At 41.9% G+C, this 22106-nt stretch overlaps 1 protein-coding gene across 6 annotated transcripts in view; it reads left to right on the top strand.

Moving 5' to 3' along the window:
• Positions 1–22106, top strand: part of GPAM (glycerol-3-phosphate acyltransferase, mitochondrial) — a 103311-nt gene that overhangs the window by 59823 nt on the left and 21382 nt on the right. For 3 of the 6 annotated variants that reach the window (XM_059398572.1, XM_059398571.1, XM_059398569.1), the window contains exons 2-7: positions 11197–11327; positions 12480–12602; positions 16209–16282; positions 18537–18650; positions 20391–20537; positions 21680–21776. In XM_059398572.1, coding sequence (XP_059254555.1) covers positions 11226–11327; positions 12480–12602; positions 16209–16282; positions 18537–18650; positions 20391–20537; positions 21680–21776 — 657 coding nt within the window. In that variant the 5' untranslated portion in view covers positions 11197–11225. Of the gene's footprint in view, positions 1–9300; positions 9551–9658; positions 9842–11196; positions 11328–12479; positions 12603–16208; positions 16283–18536; positions 18651–20390; positions 20538–21679; positions 21777–22106 lie in introns of those variants that run through there. The other 3 variants (XM_059398567.1, XM_059398568.1, XM_059398570.1) reach the window with 3 other exon arrangements.

Here is a 22106-nt window from a genome sequence, read left to right as displayed (position 1 = left end):
TGTAAGTAAAAAGCTAAAGATGGTTATAAGGGGTACGTTCGGAACACCCAACATTTTCTAAAAGAAAATCTTGGAGCTTCTGTGTCCCCACAAGTAATAAAACTAGATGTCTTTAAAAATATTCTAACTGGAGATTTAGTTAAACTTTGTGGATCTTCCTGATTAGATTTAATAAGTGAAGTTCTAGCTTACTTTTCTCTCATTAGAAAATGAATAATTTAAATGCAAAGTAGTTTTGCTTCTCCTTGTCCTCTTCATGAAAACTTTTTTCCTTTTTGACAAAAACTGATTCTAAGGAGGAAGTAGAAATAAGTCTCTCTCCAGCCATTTCTAACTTCCAAGTATTTTCAAATTCCTCCCTTCAAGTGTCCTGGGCACATACCTGTTTGCCTCTCAGCCTCTGCTTTGCCTTGTTCTCCATTGCGGATCCTTACCCATGGAAGACCACCACCCTGGTGTGGCTGGTCACCACTGGAGACCTGGGCCCCTATTCACCCTGGTGTTTATGTTGTTCCCTCTCCTCTGACCCAGGAAGGGGGAGGATGGGTAATCTGCTTCCTATCTCTCTACCAAGCTTGAATACATGTTTCTCTAAGACCCATAGAGTCCTGAGCCCCTAAGACTCTTTGGTTCGTTATTGCTCCTGGAATATTTCTGTTCTCAAAGTTATACTTGTCCACAACTATTAATAGCTGTAATAGCCACTCACACTCTCCTTTATTAAATAAGTAATTACATCTTGTACTTAGACATTCAACGCACTGTTGGGTGCTAGGAAATTGAGAAGGGAATGGAATTTAAGAGGGACAGGCAGATGTTAAATGGCTAATTCTACAGCCAAGTCTTCAATTAAAATTGTGATAAGTCCCATGTGGGAGAAGCATCTGACAAGGGGTCTGACTTAGTCTGGGGGTCAGTGAGGGAGCTGGGAACTGAGCTGTGTTATGAGGCATGGATTGTAGAGAAAAGAGGGGCTTGTGGTGGGGACCACTGCCAGCAGACGAAGCCGTATGTGCAGGAGAAGGGCAGAGCCATCTTACTGAAGGACTGAAAACAAACCAGGGTGGCCCAAGTCAGAGACAAAGAGCAAGTGGGAGCAGAGGAGGGTGGGAAGATTAGCAGGCCAGGTCTGAGACTTTTCCTAAAAGTCTCTGTCGTAAAAGTCCTAACAACTGCAACAACAGCAGAACGGATTTTAATCACTTGCAGTGGGGATCAGGCAAAGAAATGGGAGTGTTTGAAATGCTCAGTGTTGCATTTTCAAAGGTCCATTCTGGCTGCTGTGTGGGATGTCTGCATGGGAAGCAGACATGAGAAGCCTTGGTAGGAAGTTTTGTGTTTCCCAGGGAGGATGGTAATGGCCTGCATTAGGATAGTGCAGGTGGAGAGGAGGAAATGGGTGGTGGGTTGAAAGCTGTTTAGAAGGTTACATTGCTGGAAGTTGGTGTTGGATTGGATCTAGGAAGAAATTAAGAATGACTCCTGAGTTGCTGATCTGCTGAGAGAATAGGGAGTAAGAATGAAGGACGACCTTGAGTCAGCAAACGTTGCCAAGGAAAAAACACCCAGGTAGGGAGAAGGAAGTCCAGGAGAGCATGGGGTTGTGAAAGCCAAGGAAAGGCCTTGCCCCTTCCACTAGAACTTGAACTTGCTCAGCAAGTCATCAGGATCTGACAACCTGATGTCATGCAGATGGTAGTATAAAAGCAGAAGGGCTCTGGGTAAGTCTGGGCACTCACCATCTAGTCCACATGAGGATCCCTCTTCCAGAAGACAAGAGGCTTCATGTCCAGCTAACATCTCAACTCCATAAACCACCAAGACAATATCTTCCAGAAACCGAGGGCGATTTTCAGAGAGGTGACCTAAAGCAGTTTTTAGGAACAAAACTACAAGTTGTCTTCAGAAACACAACAAAAGCACAACAAAGGCAAGCTTTTATGAGGTCATATAGGGTGGTCTGGCCTGTTAAAAGCTCCCAAATCTCTTCATTCCAGATTGGGGATTTTGGTTTATCCATCCCAACCAGAAGGTTCACTGAGATTGTTCTGATAATCATTAGAGTTATTTGTTAATGTTTGGGTATCTTGTTTCGGACACATGGTAGGATGACATTTTCTCACCTACTTGCTTCATACAGAGCTCCAGCTAATGAAATTGGAACTCAAGCCCTGTATGGATTAAGAGCCAGTGGGTGCTTTATACTCTCTGCTCTTGACCTCAGCACATAAAGAAGTATGTGTCAACATGGAGCCTCCCCAGTGACCTTCGGGAGCAGAGCTTCTATAATAACCTGCCCTTTACATGTAGCATACACAAGAAATAAACTTTGTTGTCTTAAGACTCTGAGACATTTGTTACTGTATCATAACTTAGTCCATTCTGACTGATACAGAGACACTTTTTTCCAGAACAAAGTAACCTTAAGAGTTCCTATGAGTTCCAAAGATTTTTAGGACAAATTCTTTGCCAAGGTTTAAACTCAAAGAATTAAGATCTCTCTTTTGTTTCCAAAGTCTCTGCAATAGGAGACCTACTGACAATGATAGTAATAGCTACTATTTAGTAAATCTTAACCATGCAGCAGGTGCTATGTTAATTATCTTGCATACATTATTCCATTTAATCTCAAAATAACCCAATAAGGAAGTGGACATGAGCAAATCCACTTTAAAAATGAGAGAACTGAGGCTCAGAGAGCTTAAATAACTTGCCCAGGGTTACGCAGCTGGTAAATGGCAGAACCAAGATCGGAATCCAGGGTGTCTGGCTCCAAAGTCCTTGAAGTATTCTCAGACATTCTGCTAGAAGGATTCAGAGTTGTTTTCCACTGATGTCCTCACTCACAGTTCAGTTCTAATGCCAACCCCATCTGAATATCTTTGTGGAGTGGGGTTTAACATAAAGATATGCTTTTCAGACCTGGGACTCGACTACCCTAACTGCTAGGCCCCCACCGAAGCTGGTTGAAAATGTTTGTTTTGTGTTTGTGCTCTAGAATCAGATAAATCTGAATTCAAATGGTGGTTCTACCAGGTCCTGGAGTCACTTAACCTCTCCGTATACCTCAGTTTCTCCATCTGAAAAATGTGGGTAATAATTGTTCCTGGCTCATGGGGCTGTGGGAAGGATGGGCCCCTTCTTTTTCTGTTTGCTCTTAGATCCATTCCCCTCCTTTCCTGCTCTATTTTATGTCCGGGAGGGGAGTGGTCCCTGCAAACTCATTCCTTAGGCTTCTATGCAGTTTGTTTCAGCCCGTAGGAGGGGCTTGCAGGTGGGGGGAGGCAGAAAGGGGGGAAGCCAGGGAGGGGGACCCTCCCTTTTCAGGTGGCATCTCCAGCCGTGGCAGCCTTGTGGGTTGGGGGACCCAACCCTTTGGGGTCCTCCTAGGTAACCCCCCCCCCCCCCCGCCCTCCTTGGTCCTTGGTCCTAGATGTTGCTTAGGTGGCTCTGGCTCCTGGTTCTGTCAATATTTTACTTTGTTGCTCCAGCCCTAGGGTACTGATCTGTTGTTGCTAATCTCTGGGCTGCCTCAGGGTTCCCTTTTGTTCTTTCAGCTCTTCCAAGACCTTCCTAAGATGGATTCTGTGTGAAAATTACACTTTCAGTGGTCTGGCCTGGCTTGTTTTCCAGGTTGTGCCACGATTGATACAGAGGATTGCTTCAGATAATGCCTCCAAAGTACTTAGAATACTGCTTGGCACATTAGAAGTGCTCAACCAATGGTAGCTTACAAAGTGCGCCTGCTTTCCTCTTACCTAGATTCTCTGTGGCCTGTTGGCCCCAGGCAGGCCCTTGCCCACATCATAGCTCCTGAGTCACTGCCTTCTCCTTCCAGGTTGGCCAGGTCCCAGGACCTGGGCTTCTGTTTTGATTCATCCTCCTCTAATATTTATAGAGTAAAGGGCCTGTGAATTCCTCCATGACATTATTGACACGTCACAATGTTATGTTTAATTTTTGAGATTTCTTATGGTGTCTTGAAAATCCCGGCTTTACCTGGCCCCTCTGGCTTCCCAACACCTCCCTCTGCCACTTTCCTACTTATTCCCCCCCTGTCCACGCCGCTCACTTCTGTCTCCCAGCCCCATCCTCCCACAGGGTTTTGCCATGTGGACTTCCTGCTCCTTGGAAAGGTCTTCTGTGAGCTCCTGTCAGACATGGTCCTTCTCACACCACAGTCTTGGCTTGGCTGCTCCTTCCTTAGAGAGGCCCTCCCTGACCGCCTTCTCTAATGCTGGTTACCTCTGTTGTCCTCTGTGACAGAGGCTGTTTGGAACTTCACTGTACTTTTCCATAGCATGTCTCCCTCCTGACCTGCCAGAGGCCATCAGACTCTTAACACCACCGGGGCAGATCCGTGTGACATCCCCATATCGCCATCTTGTATCCTCAGGTGCTAAAAAGATGGGCCCCAAAGGGGCTCTCAGTCAGTATGTCAGGAAAGAATGGATATCAAAGTAAGTGCATGTCAAGGTCCATGGAAGTCCAATAGTGATCATTCTTGGGATTTGCCTCTTCTCCCTTATGGGCACCTGTGTTGTGCAGAACGCCTGTCAGCCAGTTTCCTTCGCCACTGTTGCTTGCCCAGGCCCTGCATGGTATGTGGGCCCCATTCCCTCCACAACACAGTTGGCCACTGGGATCTTCACTGAGGCTCCCAAGACTCTAGCCTTCTGGTCCTCTGAGTCCTCCCATGGTCACCCTCCTTCTGCAGACTGACCACCTCCACTGGCCCTGCATGAGGCACTCTCGAGTGGAATCCAGAACCAGCTCCCTCAACGCTTAGCCCCTTCTCAGTGCTTGGGCCATGTGGGTCCCTGCCTGCTTCTCAGACAAGGTCTTCTTGCACAACCCACAGGATTGTGTCTTCTTACACAACTCACAGGATTCCACAGGAAAAACAAAAGGCTCATTCAGGGTTTGTCTTCTTGGTGAACAACCTGATCAATAGTTTATCATTTTTTGACTTTCAGTAACAAAAAGGCAGATACTTGCAATCAGGCTCCCTTAAGGGCTTGGGGAATCTTGAGATTTGAACCCAAGAGTCTGGCTGGATGCCTTGGGAAAAGGGGAAAAAGTAACTTCCATTTCTTAACCATGAACTTAATAGTTGTAAAAAAAAAAAAAATCAACTTGCAAGCTAATTTCTTAATTACCCTGCTTCACTAGTTCTCTGATCCTATGCCTCAGATGCTCTCTGGAAATAGTGCCCTGCCCTGAGGCACAGCTGATGGCTGAAAGAAAGTCTGGAACCCTGCCTAGTTCCTGCAGGATTTCCTTCTTGGCCGTAGAGGTGTGGGGGGTTGAGTCCTGTCAGGTAGCCCATCCTGTAGGAGGTCCTGGCTGAGCAGCCAACCCCAGGACCCCTGGATCTTTAACCTGAGCCCAAAGCAGCTGCTTAACTGACTGAGCCACCCAGATACCCTCTTTGAATACTTTAAAGATGCCACTTCCCTGATTTCCTGTTTGCAAATTTCTGATAAGAAATCTGTCCTCATTTTATCTTTGCTCCTTTGTATAGTGATTTTTTTTTCACTATGATTTTAAGATTTTCAATTTACCACTGGTTTTAAGCAATTTAATTGTGATGTTCCTTAGTATAACTTTCTTTATAGTTGGGCTTCTTGGATTTGTGAGTTTATAGTTTTTATCAAATTTGGGAAGTTTTCAGCTACTATTTCTTCAACTATTTTTTTCTGTCTCCCCTGACCCCTCCTCATTCCCATATTTCTCCTGTCCTTCAGGGACTCTAGTTATGTGTATGTTAAGCTCACTGATACTCTGTATATTCAGGCTTTTTATTCCTCTGTATTTCACTTTGGATAGTTTCTATTGCAGAGTTTTCAGGTTCTTTAACCCCCCCCCCCCCCCCCCGCCTTCTCCTTCCAGGTTGGCCAGGTCCCAGGACCTGGGCTTCTGTTTTGAGTCATTCTCCTCTAATCTTTATAGGGTAAAGGGCCTGTGAGACCCAGTAATGTTAATCCGCTATTAGTCCCACAGAAGTGTAGGGATGTGTGTGTTAAAAATCTCAGACAATGTTTTTATGATTTCTAGGTATTTGCTTTGGGTCTTTTTAAAGATTTCCCATATCTCTATTTCTTTGGCCATATAGAATATAGTTACAATTTTTTTAAATGTCCTAGTTTACTAATTCTATAATTTCTGTGACTCTTTCAAGTTTGGATTGTTTTAAAAGGCCACCTCTGCATTTTGAGATGGACTTAGAAGTAAAAAGTTCAAGAAAAGGAATTCTTGTTTTTCTTCCTGCTCCTTTTTTTTAAAGAAAAAAAGGTTTTTTTAGAGGTCTATTTATTTATTTGACAAACAGAGATCACAAGTAGGCAGAGAGGCAGGCAGAGAGCAGAGAGCCTGGTGTGGGGCTCAACCCCAGGACTCTGAGATCATGATCTGAGCTGAAGGCAGAGGCTTAACCCACTGAGCCACGCAGGAGCCCCCAAGAAAATTTTTATTTATTTATTTGAAAGACAGGGAGAGAACATGAGTAGGACAAACTACAAAGGGAGAGAGATAAGCAGATATCCCACTGAGCAGGGAACCTGATGTGATGAGGGGGATCAATCCCAGGACTCCAGGGTCATGACCTGAGCTGAAGGCAGATGCTTAACCAACTGAACCACCCAGGTGCCCCTCCTTTACCCTTTCAATTGATTGATTTTTCTCCTTATATGGGCTATTTTTCCCTACGTGTTTTTTTGTTTTGTTTTGTTTTTTGTTTTGTTTTGTATGCCTGATCATTTTTGATTGGATGCCAGAATTTTGTGAATTTTATCTTGTTGGGTGCTGGATATTTCTGATTTTCTATAATGCTGTTGTACTGGTTTGGGGACACTTTGTTCTTGGAAATGGTTTGATTCTTTTGGTTCTGGCTTTTAAGATTTCTTTGGTAGGACCAGAACAGTATTTACTCTATGATCATTTTTACCCCACTACTAAGACAAGACCTATTGAATCATGAATTATGAGGTTTCTGATCTGAGTGCCAAGATCGGGTCCTATTCCTGGTCCTATATAATCATTGGGTATCTTTCCACTCTGATTTGTGGGAACAGAACTATTCCTTGCGCTGTGCAAGCTTTGGTGATTGTTCTCGCCCTCTGTCTGGGTGGCTTTTCCCCTGGCCACGGGTGGCTTCCTCACACTCACACACTTAATCAGCTGAAGATGAACAAGGCCTTCTGTAGGTCTCCAGAGCTCCTTTCACTCTATAGTTCTCTTCTCTCCGGCACCCAACCCCCAGCTCCCACTGTTTTGCCTTTCCCGGTCTCCCAGTTCTATTTCCTCAACTCAGGTGTCTGTTTAGCTCTTCCTTGATTCTCTGCACTGCTTCCTGGCCACTCTCTCAGGCGGTAAGCAGAGGCAATCAGAGTGCTCACCTCATTCATCTGCTCTCCCTTATGCACCACTGTTGCATTTCTGCCTATTTATTTACTTTATTTACTTGTTTTAGTAAGAGCGTAAATTCAGTCAATGCTGTTCCATCTCGGCTGGCTAGACTGGATTACTATAAATGATCGTTATTCTGTTGATAAAACAGATTGCTGTGTCAACTGTTTCCAAAACAGTTCCCATTAGGTAACCTGAAACATCTTGCACAGCAATCCGCATCTCCTGCAAGTACAGTACATCCTTGTGCAATGTGTGTTACAGAAGAGTTGCCTACAAATAAGGTCTGTGTAAGATAATCTGATTTTTCCCTCTGCCTTCCATTTGCATTCCTGCAGTACTCTCTCTACATCATTTCTCATCACTTTTTCTTTAGCTGTGACTTCAAGCTCTGAGACTTTCCTTTGTCCCCCGCCCCCCCCCCTTTTTTTTCTTTTTCGTTAAGGACCAGTAATCTATACACAAAATGTCATGATGTTGGGGGATTAGAATTCGTTGCATTCTTGTCAACACAGTCCTTGAGTACTCAGTGCTTAACTCAGAGTTAAGGTCTGTGTGGGGTAGAATAGAGGCAGGCTTCAACTTCAAACCAGCTCAGTCTTTTTTTCCCCCCATATGAATAGCTACTTCTGCAGTTTTGGATTGTTTTAAAAGGCCACCTCTGCATTTTGAGATGGACTTAGATGTAGAAAGTTCAAGAAAAGGAATTCTTGTTTTCCTTCCTGCTCCTCAGTTTCAGCAATATTTATTGTTTATTACAACAGTGCTATTGTATTAGCTAAGAGACTGAGACAAGTCACTGACATTGTTGATGAGTTCATAACGTTATGGAAGAATGACATACATTGATAAAGACCCAAGGTGTGGCACTGCAGTAAATCTGTGAGATTTCACAGAAGGGTGTGATTACTGAGGGCTGGAGAGATTAGGGTAGGTAGGCTTGGAGACCTAGTTCAGGAGGGAACTATGGAATTTAGGAAAACGTGGTGAGCACAATTAGGAGTATGGGAGCCCATGGTTTGACGAGGGACAACCAGAGAGGTTGGAGTAGGAGCTTCTACTGGAGAACAGTGGGGAAAGTAGAGGAGGTCTTATGTGCCAGGCTTGGGCATTTGGGCTGTGAGAGCTCTGGATGGTTTTCGAAGGGAGGACATGGAAGCTATGTTTCCATGAGAGGGTTAGGGTTAATGTGTGCAGAGCTGATGAAGACTGGTGGCAGGGGTATAAGCATTTGTTTATGACTTAATCATCTTTGTATTCCCATGTGCTGGTTCAAACTTAATGCTTGTTGCTAAGGTGCGTGTAAAAGGTGATCCTTTGCATTCCAAATTACTAATATTCTTGATAATCACTGGCCTCATCAATGGCATGACGAGTATTGTGAAAGAACTTCGTGCCCCATGTAGAATTAAAGGTAGGCAAATTTGGACTCAGGCTCTTTCAAGCCTTGTTTCTCTTTGAACTCATTCTGTTCCAAGGCACTCAGTCATTGTTACAGAAATTACACAACAGGGTCGCTCCCAATCCCCACCTCCCCCAACCCTAACAATTTCGGCATATTCTTACAAATCTCCTATGACAGACCACACATGCACACGGGAACCAAAGAGCCCAAGCGAACTTTCCCAAAAGAGCCTGAGGCCGGGACAGACTTCCAGATGGGCAGAATCGACACAATGTAGCCCGAGGCGCGCGTGCACGAGCGCGCAGCGTGCGCGCGCACAACACCTGCACGTGACTCAGCACCGAGGCTGAGTAACCGATTAGGCGCTCACTCTCCATTTTTGGCCCCACCGGGCCCTGGCGTGCACGGGTTCCACGCCGATCCGCACGCGGAGCTCGGGAGCGCCCCCTCGGCCCCCCCACCCCCGCCCCGCCACCATTCCGGCGCCCAGCCCGGGGCCGGCGGACTCGCCGAGGCTCCGCTCACTGGCGGGCGCCGGTTGCGTCATCGGGACGCGACTTTGCAGCGGCACCGGTGGAGACTTGAAGTGCCGGCAGCTGCAGGGGCGGAAGCCGGAGCTGGCGGAGCTGCAGGTGCGGACCGCGAGGGCGAGAGCGGCTGCGGGACGCTGCTCGGGCCCAGAGCGCCGCGACAGGTGCGTCGTCGCCCTCTCCGCTGGACCCGGCGCCACGCCAGCAGGTTGTCCATCTCCCCGGAGCTGCAGGACTCCCCCTGAGAAATGGGCCCGGCTCGTGGGGATGGGGGTCGGGCTGCGGCATGGGTTCCCCTGGGCGGGACGGAGGTTCCTGTGGACTGAGTAGCGGACGCACCTGAAGGCATCGTGGGGGCATTGGCTTTCAGGCAGCTGGGGCTTGTGCTGGGGACAGTCCCATGACACTTAACAGTGACTGGCCTGAGCGCACGCCGTGTGCCAGACGCTGTGTTAGGCGCGTTATAGGTACTGTCCAGCCCTCCCAGCAACCCCAGGAGGTAAGATCTATCATAATATGCCCATGTTCCAGATGGGGAAACCAAGGCGTAGAAGTTAACCAACTTGTTCAAAGTCAGCACAGACGGTCAGCAGTGGGGGATTCGAACTTGTGGATGTTTGGCCCAAGAGCTGATCCCCATATCTCTGTTCCTTTAAAAGTTGGTTCCCCTCAGCTAATAGTCTGGCGCGTCCAGATTTCGTTTTAGTTCTCGACCTTGGATAAACGCTGTAGGGAGGGAGGAGCGAACCGTGACTTCCTATTGGCACCCGACTCTCCCTCCACTACTCCCATGGCTGGGGCCAGCAGCGACTTCTTTTTCTCAGGCAGCAATGGAGCTCCCCCTGTTGTAGCTACATTCTGCTTGTGAAACTGATAGCTGATTTATTTCATAATAGTGAAGAGCTTTCAGGCCAGGTGCATTGCTTTGCTATCGTCTCAACTGGCCTATTAGGTTAGGTTGATGTCATGTTAATTTGTTAAGGATGTACTCTATGGTTGTGCTGAGAATAGTAGTTACCGCAGCAAACCCATATGGGAAGTAACGCTGTTACCCCGGACGTGACCTTTCAGAGTTTTAAAGGAATAATTTAAGGCAGGGTGAGAAGTAGTCAAAAGCTAAAGCAATTTGAGAATTATGTTAGGGAGTTTTTGTATTTTAGGTTAATCTCTGCTTTCTTTAACAGATCACTGTTAATGAACATTTTCCATTAGGGTACGAAAAGCCTTATTGAAAATGATGAAAACTTTTAAATCAGATATTTCAAGACGGTGTGGTTTTGATTTAGAACTTCGTAGGTGTATTAAAAGTGCAAATATCATTGCACTTAAGGTATCACAAGAAATCTGAGAGTTTAATTCACTTTAAGTGGGAAACTCTAAAGGTCCCCTCTTTGCCTTCACCATTTTTACACTGCATATTATGTATGACCAGGAATTCCCAGCACATAATTTTAAAAAATTATCTCTTTGTGCACATATATGTAACTTCTACTTAATTAAACACATACCTTCATCCTCCCAGGAACCTCCCAGTTGTTAATGCAAATGAAATAATTCTTTGTCACCTACCTCAAATAAGTTGTTATTTACCCTTGCACGTTCATGGCTATTTTGCTCAGGAAATATAAAGTTACACATTTTGATTAAAAAAAAAAATCAGAATGGTCTACCAGAGTTGCTGAGTTTAAATACATCAAAGTCTGCTTTTACACGTTGACTAAACATGGTACACATCCACCAGTAGTTCATTTGACATCCTGTGATGGATCAAAATAATGTTGAGGTCAGAATTTTGAGTTTTGGTCTTTACTCTCTGTATTAGTCATTAATTTAAATGGCGTATATTTTTTATAGCACATGATTTGGGAGTTACCTTTTGTGACATGGATGAATCTGCACTGACGCTCGGCACAATAGATGTTTCTTATCTGCCAAATTCATCAGAATACAGTGTTGGTCGATGTAAGCATGCAAATGAGGAATGGGTAAGTTTCATACAGGTTAGAAGCATTCAACCTAAAGATGTTTGTTTCAGTGTTGTTTATGAAGGTAGCTGGAAGCGACATAATATCAAATAGAGGTTAATAGTGAAAGAGACTGCCTCCAGCTGTTAGAAGATATGTTTATGGAGCCTAATATTTAAACATTCTTAAGATTTTTTGTTAATTGGGAAGAAGAAATTGGGTGAGACATTTAAGCACAGTGATTGTGTTAAAAAGCAAAATACTTTGCAAAGAAAAAAGAACCTACTAGGAGTTGTTTTGGGTAGTGTCTTATAAAGATACTTTCTGTGTCTATTTTCTGTAATAAGTATGAATCTTGTAATGGAAATAAGGGCTTTTAAAAAATAAAAATAGGAAATTTAGTATGAAAATCAATTCAAAGGACTTGCATTTTGTATTTTTTTTCTATTTTGACATAGTATGGCATGTTTAAAATATTTCTTGAACACTATCTACTTTATATAAAAAATGATGTGAAGTTTTGGGATTTTTTTTTTACTTATTTTTGAGAATGTTGTTTTCAGTGGGATATGAGCAACTGATGAGCAAGTTATTATACGCAGCTTAAAATATTTTACTTTGAATAAAAATAAGGTAAACTTATATAACATTCCTTTAGCCTGACAACAGAGTTTAAAGTTTAAATCATAGAGTTTAAATCCTAGCTCAAATTCTGCTCCTCTGTTCTAAACATTTTGCTCATCGAGTTCATTAGCTGTTCATATCCCAAAGCTAAGGCTTTGTACTACTTTTGTGGGAGTCTGTGGTTGAAGAGGAACAAGATGAACTGTTAGCATATGGATCCAGGAGTCTGGTTTTATTCATCCTGCTGCTTTCACGGGCTTTTTAACCTTGCTCAACTGGTTTTGAATCTCTGAGTGTGCAGTAGTCCTTGCTGGCTACTACTGTTCTTAGGTTCTCAATTTTTGCTTATGTTCCAAGTTTTGTTTCAAGTGTTGATGATGCAGGGGAGTAGTACCATGAAGGAAAATCTCTCTTGAGAAACTTATTACCAAACAAAACCTAAGTCTAGGTTTCTCTTATATCTGAAATAATCTTGGTTTTCAAGATCAGGTGGACAAATACGGTCCTCTTGCCATTCAGGCACTTTTTTCCCCCATTAACATTTTTTAGGGTGAGTGTGGTTTCAGACCTACTGTCTTCAGATCTGCAACCTTAAAATGGAAAGAAAGCCTAATGAGCCGGAAAAGACCATTTGTCGGAAGATGTTGTTATTCCTGTACTCCTCAGAGCTGGGTAAGAATGTTACTGCTTGTTGACCTTTAATACACAGAGTGAAATTCCAACTTTGTGTGAATTTTATTGTTGGATAGTCTTAATGAACTTAATTCATTTTGTTTATAAACCAAATATTCCAAGTAGTGATGGTGACTCACTTTTTCTTTCCATTCATTGACTCAGTATATAGTGGTCAAACAGTTGGTGCTAAGTAATAATTTGGTTCTTTTTTAGTTTAGTTTGTTTTTTTAAGATTTTATTTATTTGAGAGAGAGAACGGGAACACACTTGAAGGAGGGAGAGAGGACAAGGAGGGAGAAAGCAGGGGGAGAAGCAGACTCCCTGCTGAGCAGGGAGGCCAACAACACACTGGTTTGTTGTTGTTGTTGTTGTTGTTGTTTTCAGTTTAGTATGTCTTCAGAAGAGCAGATCTTACTTTTAGATCAGTCTTCTTTTTTCATTTTTTATTTTTAAGTTCAATTAGCCAATACGTAGTGCATCATTTGTTTTTGGTGTGTGTGTGTGCAGTGATTCATTAGGTGCTTAACATCCAGTGCTCATCAATCGCATGACTTCCTTAATTATAAAGAGTTGGTGGGAACCTTCGTATAACTCCTAGATGTTGAACTATTTTTTTTCTTTTTAAAGATTTTATTTATTTATTTGACAGATCACAAGCAGGCAGAGAGGCAGGCAGAGAGAGAGGGGGGAGCAATTCCCCGCTGAGCAGAGAGCCCCAGGCGGAGCTCGTTCCCAGCGTCGATCTGGGATCATGACCTGAGCTGAAGGCAGAGGCTTTAACCCACTGAGCCACCCAGCTGCCCCTAGACGTTGAACTTTTGACTCATGGTTAAAATCCTAGTGAGATGAGCAAGAAATAGCAGGACAGAGTGAAGTTTTAAAGCTGTGACTTTGCCCCACTCTCCTTTTTCTAAGTTTCTGTTGGGATGGGTAGGGAGGGTGGGTGTCTATTGACTGTGATAGTGAGGGTGGCTTACTAAAATCTTAGGATGGGGGTGCCTGGCTGGCTCAGTCAGATAGGTATCTGACTCCTGATTTCTGCTCAGGTCATGATCTCAGGGTTATGAGATGGAGCTGTGCATGGAAGGGGCTCTGTGCTCGGCATGGAGTCTGTGGGGTGTGCTTGAGATTCTCTCTTACTCTCTTCTCCCCACTCAAACTAAATCAAATATTTTTAAAAGATAAAATAAGCAGTGCCTGGATGGCTGAGTCCGTTAAGCATCTGCCTTTTGCTCAGGTCATGATCTCAGGGTCCTGGCATCGAGTCCCATGTTGAATCTGCTTCTCCCTCTCCCTCTGCCCCTCCCCCCTGCTCGTACTTGCTCAAACACACACACGCTTTCTCTCTCTCTCTCTCAAATAAAATCTTTTAAAAGTAAAGTGTTAGGATGAAGATTTTAAATAGAACATGTATAGATTTGTTTGTATTTTGGTGAAATAAACACACGTCATGCAAAATCTTCCACATTACACTGTCGTATTTGAGAAGAGTCAGTTGGATGGAAGCCAAGCCTCTGCTGGTAATTTGCTAGGGGGACGAGTTAGCCGAGGAATGTAGACTCGAATTTTGCTGTGTTCTTGGGCAGTAGAGTTACCTTTTAAAAGGTATACCTGGATGTTAACGCTTTCTCTGGGATGGGCCAGTTATCAGGACAGAAATTCTGTCATTTGAGTGCCTTTCATTTACAGACATTACTTATGACCTGTGTGGATAGCTAACCATGCTGTGTGAATTTTCTACTCAGGGTCGGCTTGGCAGGAGGTAGAATTCTGAGTGCTATAAAGGGATTCACTAACTTGGGAAAGATTTGTGTGGGACCCAAGCAATTTATGTTAAATATTCTGGTCTGCTCAAGAATGTCTAAATTATAAATATTGTTCCTTTTAAATCACAAGTGCTTTGTTGTGGGAATTTGGTAGAATTGAATGAACATGATATTTCTAGTCTAAGAATAAGGCCAGTTCAGATTAGTAGGCCAGTAGAAATACAATTTTTTTTTTTAAAGATTTTATTTATTTGACACACGAGAGAGATCACAAGTAGGTGGGGGGGGGGTGGGGTGCAGGCTCCCTGCCAAGCAGAGAGCCGGATGTGGGGCTCGATCCCAGGACCCTTAGATCATGACCGGAGCTGAAGGCAGAGGCTCAACCTGCTGAGCCACCGAGGTGCCCCAGAAATACAAATTTAAATAAATGATCATGTGGCTTTTCTTTTTAGACTGGCATCTTATCTAATTCTAATTTCAAATGGTTAAAAGATCAAAATAATACCTTGACTTTAATGTGTTCTTTTTTTAAAAGAAGATTTATTTATTTTAGAGAGAGAGCACACATGCATACATGTGTGAGCATGGGGGAGGAGCAGGAGGAGAGGGAGAGAAATTCCCAAGCAGATTCTGTGCTGAGCACAGGGCCCAACGAGGCTTCATCCCAGGACACTGCGATCATGACCTGAGCCAAAACCAAGAGTATGAAGCTCAACCAACTGATCCATCCAGGCAGGGGAGAGTATAGGAAATTATCTGGTGGTGGTAGTGGTGGCAGGGGTGTTTTAGGGTGGGCATAGAGGAGTTGTACAATAAATAATTGATTTTTTGTTTAAATACAGTACCTGATGGGGTTGAACTTGATCTTAAAGTTCTTTCATGACATGTTTATTTATAATAATTTTAAACAGTGCTTTCCTAGTAATTTTTGGATATTTGCTACCCTTTCCCTTTCTCTAATATCCTGTTTCCTCGTCTTTAAAGAGATTCCACATAAATATTTCTATAGCTTCTATTGAAGGTACATTATGTTTTCCCAGGATTTATTTGTGGAATGTTCACCTTTTTGTCCACACTGATAAAACTACAGACTTTCTCTTTCCAGAAGAGCTATCTCTGAGTTATCCTTTACGGTTTCCTGTAAAGAGTATGACCTTTAGCCATACATTTTCCAATTAAGTAAACAGTCGTTTTAGAGAAATAAAGACCGTACTTTTTCAACCAAGATGTAAATTTGAAACTGCCCTCAGCCTCAATTTTCCTGTCTGTAAAATGGGGATGATAATTATTGTGTCAGGATTATTGCCATATTAAGTAACCTAATGATAACCACATGGTACTTAGCATGCGCTTTTTGCATTTGGAGAGCCATGAAAACTCCAGTATTCCCATCAATGATTTAATAAACTCTCAGTAGCTTCAGCTCTTTTGGGTTAGAGGTAGGGAATAAGTCAGGAAAGGGAGGCAAAATTTCCTTTGCAAGGTGGTAAGCCTTATTTCTGAATGTTTGACCTTCTTTGAAGACTAAAAAATACTTTTCAATAAAACATAATTTTTCTCCATCTCTTAGTTTATTTTTGAAGCAATCCTTAACGTTTTACTTAATAAAAGTTATCCAGTAATGTGAGCAAATTTGCTTTGCAAGGTGGTAAGCCTTATTTGACCTTCTTTGAAGACTAAAAAATACTTTTCAGTAAAACATAATTTTTCTTCATCTCTTAGTTTATTTTTGAAGCAGTCCTTAACGTTTTACTTAATCAAAGTTATCCAGTAATGTGAGCTTTTCACCAGCCATCCGGTCACATACTCATGTCTACATTTATTTTGTTTCATGTAGGATAAATTTTTCAACTCCAGTATCCCATCTTTGGGTTTGCGGAATGTTATTTATATCAATGAAACTCACACAAGGTAAAAAGAAATTTCTTTTGTTTCTAATACATCACAAAAGAATAACTATAATAATCAATGGCTATACTCTAAGAGGAATTTCTTCATCTTTTTGAGAATTAATAGAACTGAGTTTCTGACACAAGAGGTGTTATCTAAAAATCAGAAGCAGCACAGCCCCCTGAGAGATCAGTTACTATTACTACTATGTAATTATATAGTAACTATTTCATGAGAGTATAGATATCACTTATAGCTTTCTCTTTTTATTTGCATATTGATTTTATATCTGAAGTGTGCCAAAACGTGATAAAGATTTATCTGAGGAAAGGGTAAGTTCAAATGTCTTATGATCTATTATTATTATTTTATGCTTAAAAATTGAAATCAGCCTAATCTATGGAGTTTTAGAAGATGTGTCCTTGTAGTGAGTAAATGTGTTTTCATTTTATTAACTAGCTTAAGGCTTTCTTTAGAATTCTTCCAGACATCAGGCACTTGGGAATGGGCTGTTAGGCATCCCAGTGAGAGAAAAGAGGCTTTGTTTTATGTGAATCTAGGCTAAGGGATAAGGGATGGGGGAGGGGAGGTTATATGAATGTCTGTGAGGCAGGAGAGAATGACAGCCAAAAATACTGCCTGTTCGTATAATTAATTCTAAGAGTGAATGCCTGGAAAAGGTCAGCGGTAGGTTCAGGTGATGAGACATGCTTGAAATTTTGTGAAAATTGATCCAAGAAGTCAAATACTTAAATTTGAAGGCTTTCTGCTATTACTGCTCATATTTTGGTGATGAGATCGTAAGTGAGCCTGACAATACCTGCATATAACAGGGTTTTTTTTTTTTTTTTTTTTTAATAGAACCAAAGTCAAAGGACTTATTTTTTCCTATTCCCATGCTACCCTTCTCTCTCTGTCTTAAATTTAAAGGAGTGAAGAGAAATTCTAGCCCCCTGATTTTTTTCCCCCTTTTTGACTTAACCTAAGAAAAGGGATCTCATAGAGTCTCTTCTTGTTTATGTAAGTAGCCATTTTATGTATGAAGCCACAGGGTCCATTTGTTGTCGGTAGTTGAAGGCAGCTAGGAAAACAAAGCCTGCACTGTATGGTCTAGGTGATCTGAAACCAGTCTGTGTGTCGAGCTGCCCTGTGTAGCTGAGCTGGCTACTTCACTTCTGTGTGTGTCAAATGAAGCAAAGCCTGGATACTTTGCTACACACGTACATAGCTTTCAATCCATTGCAAATGGATTTCATCGAGAGCTGGGACTTCACACATTCCAGTAACTATTGTGAAAGTGTTCACTCAAGGAAGAATTTAGAATTAAACATTTAACATAGTGTGTCAAGTTTGCAGATAATTGAGACAAGGGAAAGGAGGTAGAAAAAGAGAATGTCAGGAAAAGAGATGAAGGAACTAGTGATTCATCAATAGTTCTTCCCCCGGTTACTTTTCCTTAACTGGAGGCTTTTCAGAATTCATGAATTTATATTTGAAATCTGTCCATTTGAATGTCTTTATGGGTGAAATGATAATGAGGCATTATGTAATCATTATAAATGTTTTCAAATCATTGCATATGAAGGTTCATGACATTGTTATTCTGAGGTTTCTGTCCCCAAGCCCCCATATAAATAAAAGTTATCAAAACCAATGGAGTAGGTCATATCCCTTAGATATGTCAAATGTTCGGGGGAGGAATGTAAGAACTTCTGGCTTCATAAGCCCAGTGTGCAAATGTTTAGCCCATGCTTTAGTTATCCTCTCACCTAACCAGCTTTGTCAGTTCAATGTGAGAGTCAGTGAGGACCTTAGATTAAAAAAGAAAATTACCTTTAATAAAAAAAAAACTGGTCCTTCATTAGGAAAGACTTCTGAATGCTCTCTTTATAGTTCATAGCTCTAAGTTAATATAGCTTATGTATATAGCATTCAGCATACTTGCTTTTAAAAAAAGTATTAATAAAATAAGACATTTTTCTTTCTTTTGCTTTTATGTTTGGTTAATTATTTGGCAGAGTAACATCTTTCAAACATTTCAGTACACAGATTCCAAGTTTAAATTTTAGTTGAGAGTACATGAAAGATACAAGGAATGCAATTATCTGCATAGATCATCCTGAACTACTAAGGAGAATTTGCTATAGAAGAACACCAAATTTCAGGAATAGATGAAACAAGGCTTTGCTTTTACAGCAGGGAAACTGCTGAACAAGTCAGTCAATTTGTTTTAGGTCTTCCTAGACTACTCTGCTAAATCTTTTTCACGTTGTAGGCACCGAGGATGGCTTGCAAGACGTCTTTCCTACGTGCTTTTTGTTCAAGAGCGAGATGTCCATAAAGGCATGTTTGCCACCAATGTGGCTGAAAATGTACTGAACAGCACTAGGTAAGGGTGGGGATACTGTTATAAAGGGAAGAAGCAGGGATGGGGGGGGCAGGAGAGGGAGTAGGGTAGGCACTGCCTTCCTTTGTTAACCTTTAGTTTCTCTGGGACTCTGTTTCAAGAGGATTCCCATTTCCAAATGTTAAATGTTAAACTTCAAAGGAAAGCAAGGAAAGGTAGGAGAACAGATGGTTTTGGGAAAAGCAATCTTGTTTTATGCATTAGCGATTGAATGGATTAGTCATATGTGAAGGTGAGTTGGAATTCAGAGATGCACATATTTCCAGTTCTCTGTTAAGTTTTCTGTAATATGAACGTTTGGGACATTATGTTTCCTGTCATGACAGCCAAAAGAGAAACATTTGATATTTCTGTCAAATAGTTATTGAGTACCTAGGCACAAATTCTTGTGCTAGGAAGTCCTTACTAGACATTTTAAGAGAATAAGATTCTGTCCTTGCTCGCAGATGAGCTTGCTTACAAGCAGGAGAGTATCCCACTTGAACTCATGTGGAGTGGGGAAATAAATCATTCTCAAGTTTAGGCGTTAGACTCTGGGAGTTGGCATGAAGATCAGTCTCTGATCTGCCTCATTAGTGTTGCCGTGGTAGATGTCTACCTGGATTTGGGGAGCCAGAGGCCGGAGTGGTTTGAAAGACTGCTTAGAAATGGAGGCCCTGTAGTGTGGTTGTTGAGGTCCGAACAGTGGTGGCATATAGTAGGTACTCAATAAATGTTTATTGAATGAATGAATAAATAGTCGATAATGGAGATTTAATAATCTTTTCAATTACTTGTAAAAAATTCCTGTCCAGATTGAAATAAAGGTATTAAAAGAATAAGCCTAGGGTGCATCAGTGCCCAGTAGAATAGTCTGTTGTATTAATGACTTCGGGAGCTATGTAGGATTTTGCTGTGGGCTGTTCTAAAATCAGTAGCAACAGAGGGAGAAAACGTAATTATTTGAAACCCTTTGGGTTATAGTATATTCTATTTTCTAGGTAAAAACCTCCAACTATGTTTCATTCCATCCAGATGGTTTGACTAATAACTAGGATATTCAATGATTTAAGGAGGTTTAACCTCATGTGTTCTTCCCTAAGTCACATGGAAAATTTACACAACTGGATTAAATCTTACCTCTTACTTCACTGCTTATAGCTCTGTGTTGTTTTGTCTTGAGATGTGCCTTTCTTAAATTACAGGGTTGCTGTGGAAAAACACGTGTAAATATTTCTGCCCCTCTTTGATCCTTTCTAGAGAGGCTGACATATCATTCTATTAATAAAGTCACCGTAAATGAGTAATACAGTAAGTCTTAAAAGAAAAATCACACCTTACTTTGGCAGTGGATTTTGGTTAGATACCTCTCAGTTATATACCTAAAGGGGTAACTTCATTCTCTCCCCTCTGCCAGAGTGTAACTTTGTATCTCCTGCAGAATATCTGAAACATTCAAATTCATGTAGCCTTTACCCAGTGAATTTGAGTTAAGTTCTTTTTTTTTTTTTTTTTTTCTTAAAGCTGCCTTCCAGATTCCTCAGGGATTCACTGATTTAGGAATATAGTGTCCTTAATCTTTATCAGGCAACCAAACAAAACATATCTAACTTGAGCTTATTTTCATGTTAATCACATATTAAGAAAACATTTCATTTTGTGGTTTATAGCTATGATTTAGAAAATACTGAATGCAGAATGTAGCATAGAGCCAGTTACATTGTCTTTCTGTTTTCCAATCAGAGTACAAGAGGCAATTGCAGAAGTGGCTGCTGAACTAAACCCTGATGGTTCTGCTCAGCAGCAATCAAAAGCCATCAGTAAAGTGAGAAAGAAAGCCAAAAGGATCCTTCAAGAAATGGTTGCCACTGTCTCACCAACGATGATCAGGTATTCAAAGGCAAAGCAAAAAGCTTTCAGTGATAACCATCCTGTTTTGAGCAAACAGGGACTGAACCATTGGACTTCCCCAGCACGATGGTTTTGGTCCAAAGGAAGTTTGGACATATTCTGATGTTAACATTCCTTTTTATTTTATTTCTTTAAAAAATTTTTTTTTTAATTATTTTTTTTAATTATTATTTTTTTAAGATTTTATTTATTTATTTGACAGAGAGAGATCACAACTAGGCAGAGAGGCAGGCAGAGAGAGAGAGGAGGAAGCAGGCTCTCTGCTGAGCAGAGAGCCCGATGCGGGACTCGATCCCAGGACCCTGAGATCATGACCTGAGCCGAAGGCAGCGGCTTAACCCACTGAGCCACCCAGGCGCCCTCTTTTTAAAATTTTTAAGAAGATTTTATTTATGAGAGAGGGAGAGAGAGATCATGAGAAGTGGGGAAGGGTAGAGGGAGAAGCAGACTCCCCGCTGAGCAGGGAGCCAGCCCAATGTGGGACTTGATCCCATGCGGGACTGGATCCCATGCAGGACTCCATCCCAGAACCCTGAGCTGAAGGCAGACACTGAGCTGAAGCTGAAGGCAAACATTTAACCGACCGAGGCACCCGAGTGCCCCAAATTCCTTTTTATATTCTTGTTCAGCTTCTGTGGGAAGTAGCCCTATGGTAGGCTTTAAGGTGCCTTAATCTTTCTTAATTGATAGCAGCCATTGTATGACTGCTGATCTCTCTAGACGTGTGAGCTAGGCTTCACATATCCATATCTTAAACGGAGTGGTTTTATACTGCTTTCTGCTTGCCTAAATACTCGGTTGATGATGGTTGATGATGTACTTCTGAAGTCTAAAGTGTGCTGTTTGAGTGAAAGGTAAGATTTTAGTTTGTAATAAATAGGTAAATAGAAATATAAGATTTTAACCTGTAATAAATACATATATCTATAAGGATGCATGTAAAAGTCAGCTCTTTAATCCAATAGTTCAGGTACGCAGACATACACACACACTAAGTTACTTATAAGCGCTCTTAGGTTGAAGGTTCAGAAACTTAAGTAGACAAAAGTCAGCTCTCTTTAAATGTATGTATGTACATTTAATTTCTTTTTCTTTTTCATTTTTTTTTTTTAACTTTTTAGATTGACGGGATGGGTGTTACTCAAGCTGTTCAACAGCTTCTTTTGGAATATTCAGATTCACAAAGGCCAACTGGAGATGGTTAAAGCTGCAACTGAGGCAAGAATTTGTGTGATCTGTCATTCTGTTGTTCCCACGTTTCTGGAGTGAATTTAGAGTTCTTTTGTATGGAAGTGTTCTCTTGTGCCCTGTGTGCGTCCATCCTATTTGGAAGATTTCCCCCTATGACAGGAGCACAGTAGCTGGGCATTTGGGGAAGGGTGGACCCAGCAGGAGTGTGCCCGATGCCTTTTGTAAGTTACCTTGCAACAACTCTGAAATTAACCAGAACAGTCGTATTCACAAATGAAGAAGGAAAAGCACAGATAGGTTAAGCTTTCCCAGTCATGGCTAGTGAGTTACAGCCCAGGATTTCAAGCCAGATCAAGC

The sequence above is a fragment of the Mustela nigripes genome, chromosome 4, assembly GCF_022355385.1.
Source record: "Mustela nigripes isolate SB6536 chromosome 4, MUSNIG.SB6536, whole genome shotgun sequence".
NCBI classification, from domain to species: Eukaryota; Metazoa; Chordata; class Mammalia; order Carnivora; family Mustelidae; genus Mustela; species Mustela nigripes.
This window is presented reverse-complemented; position numbering and strand designations above follow the sequence as displayed.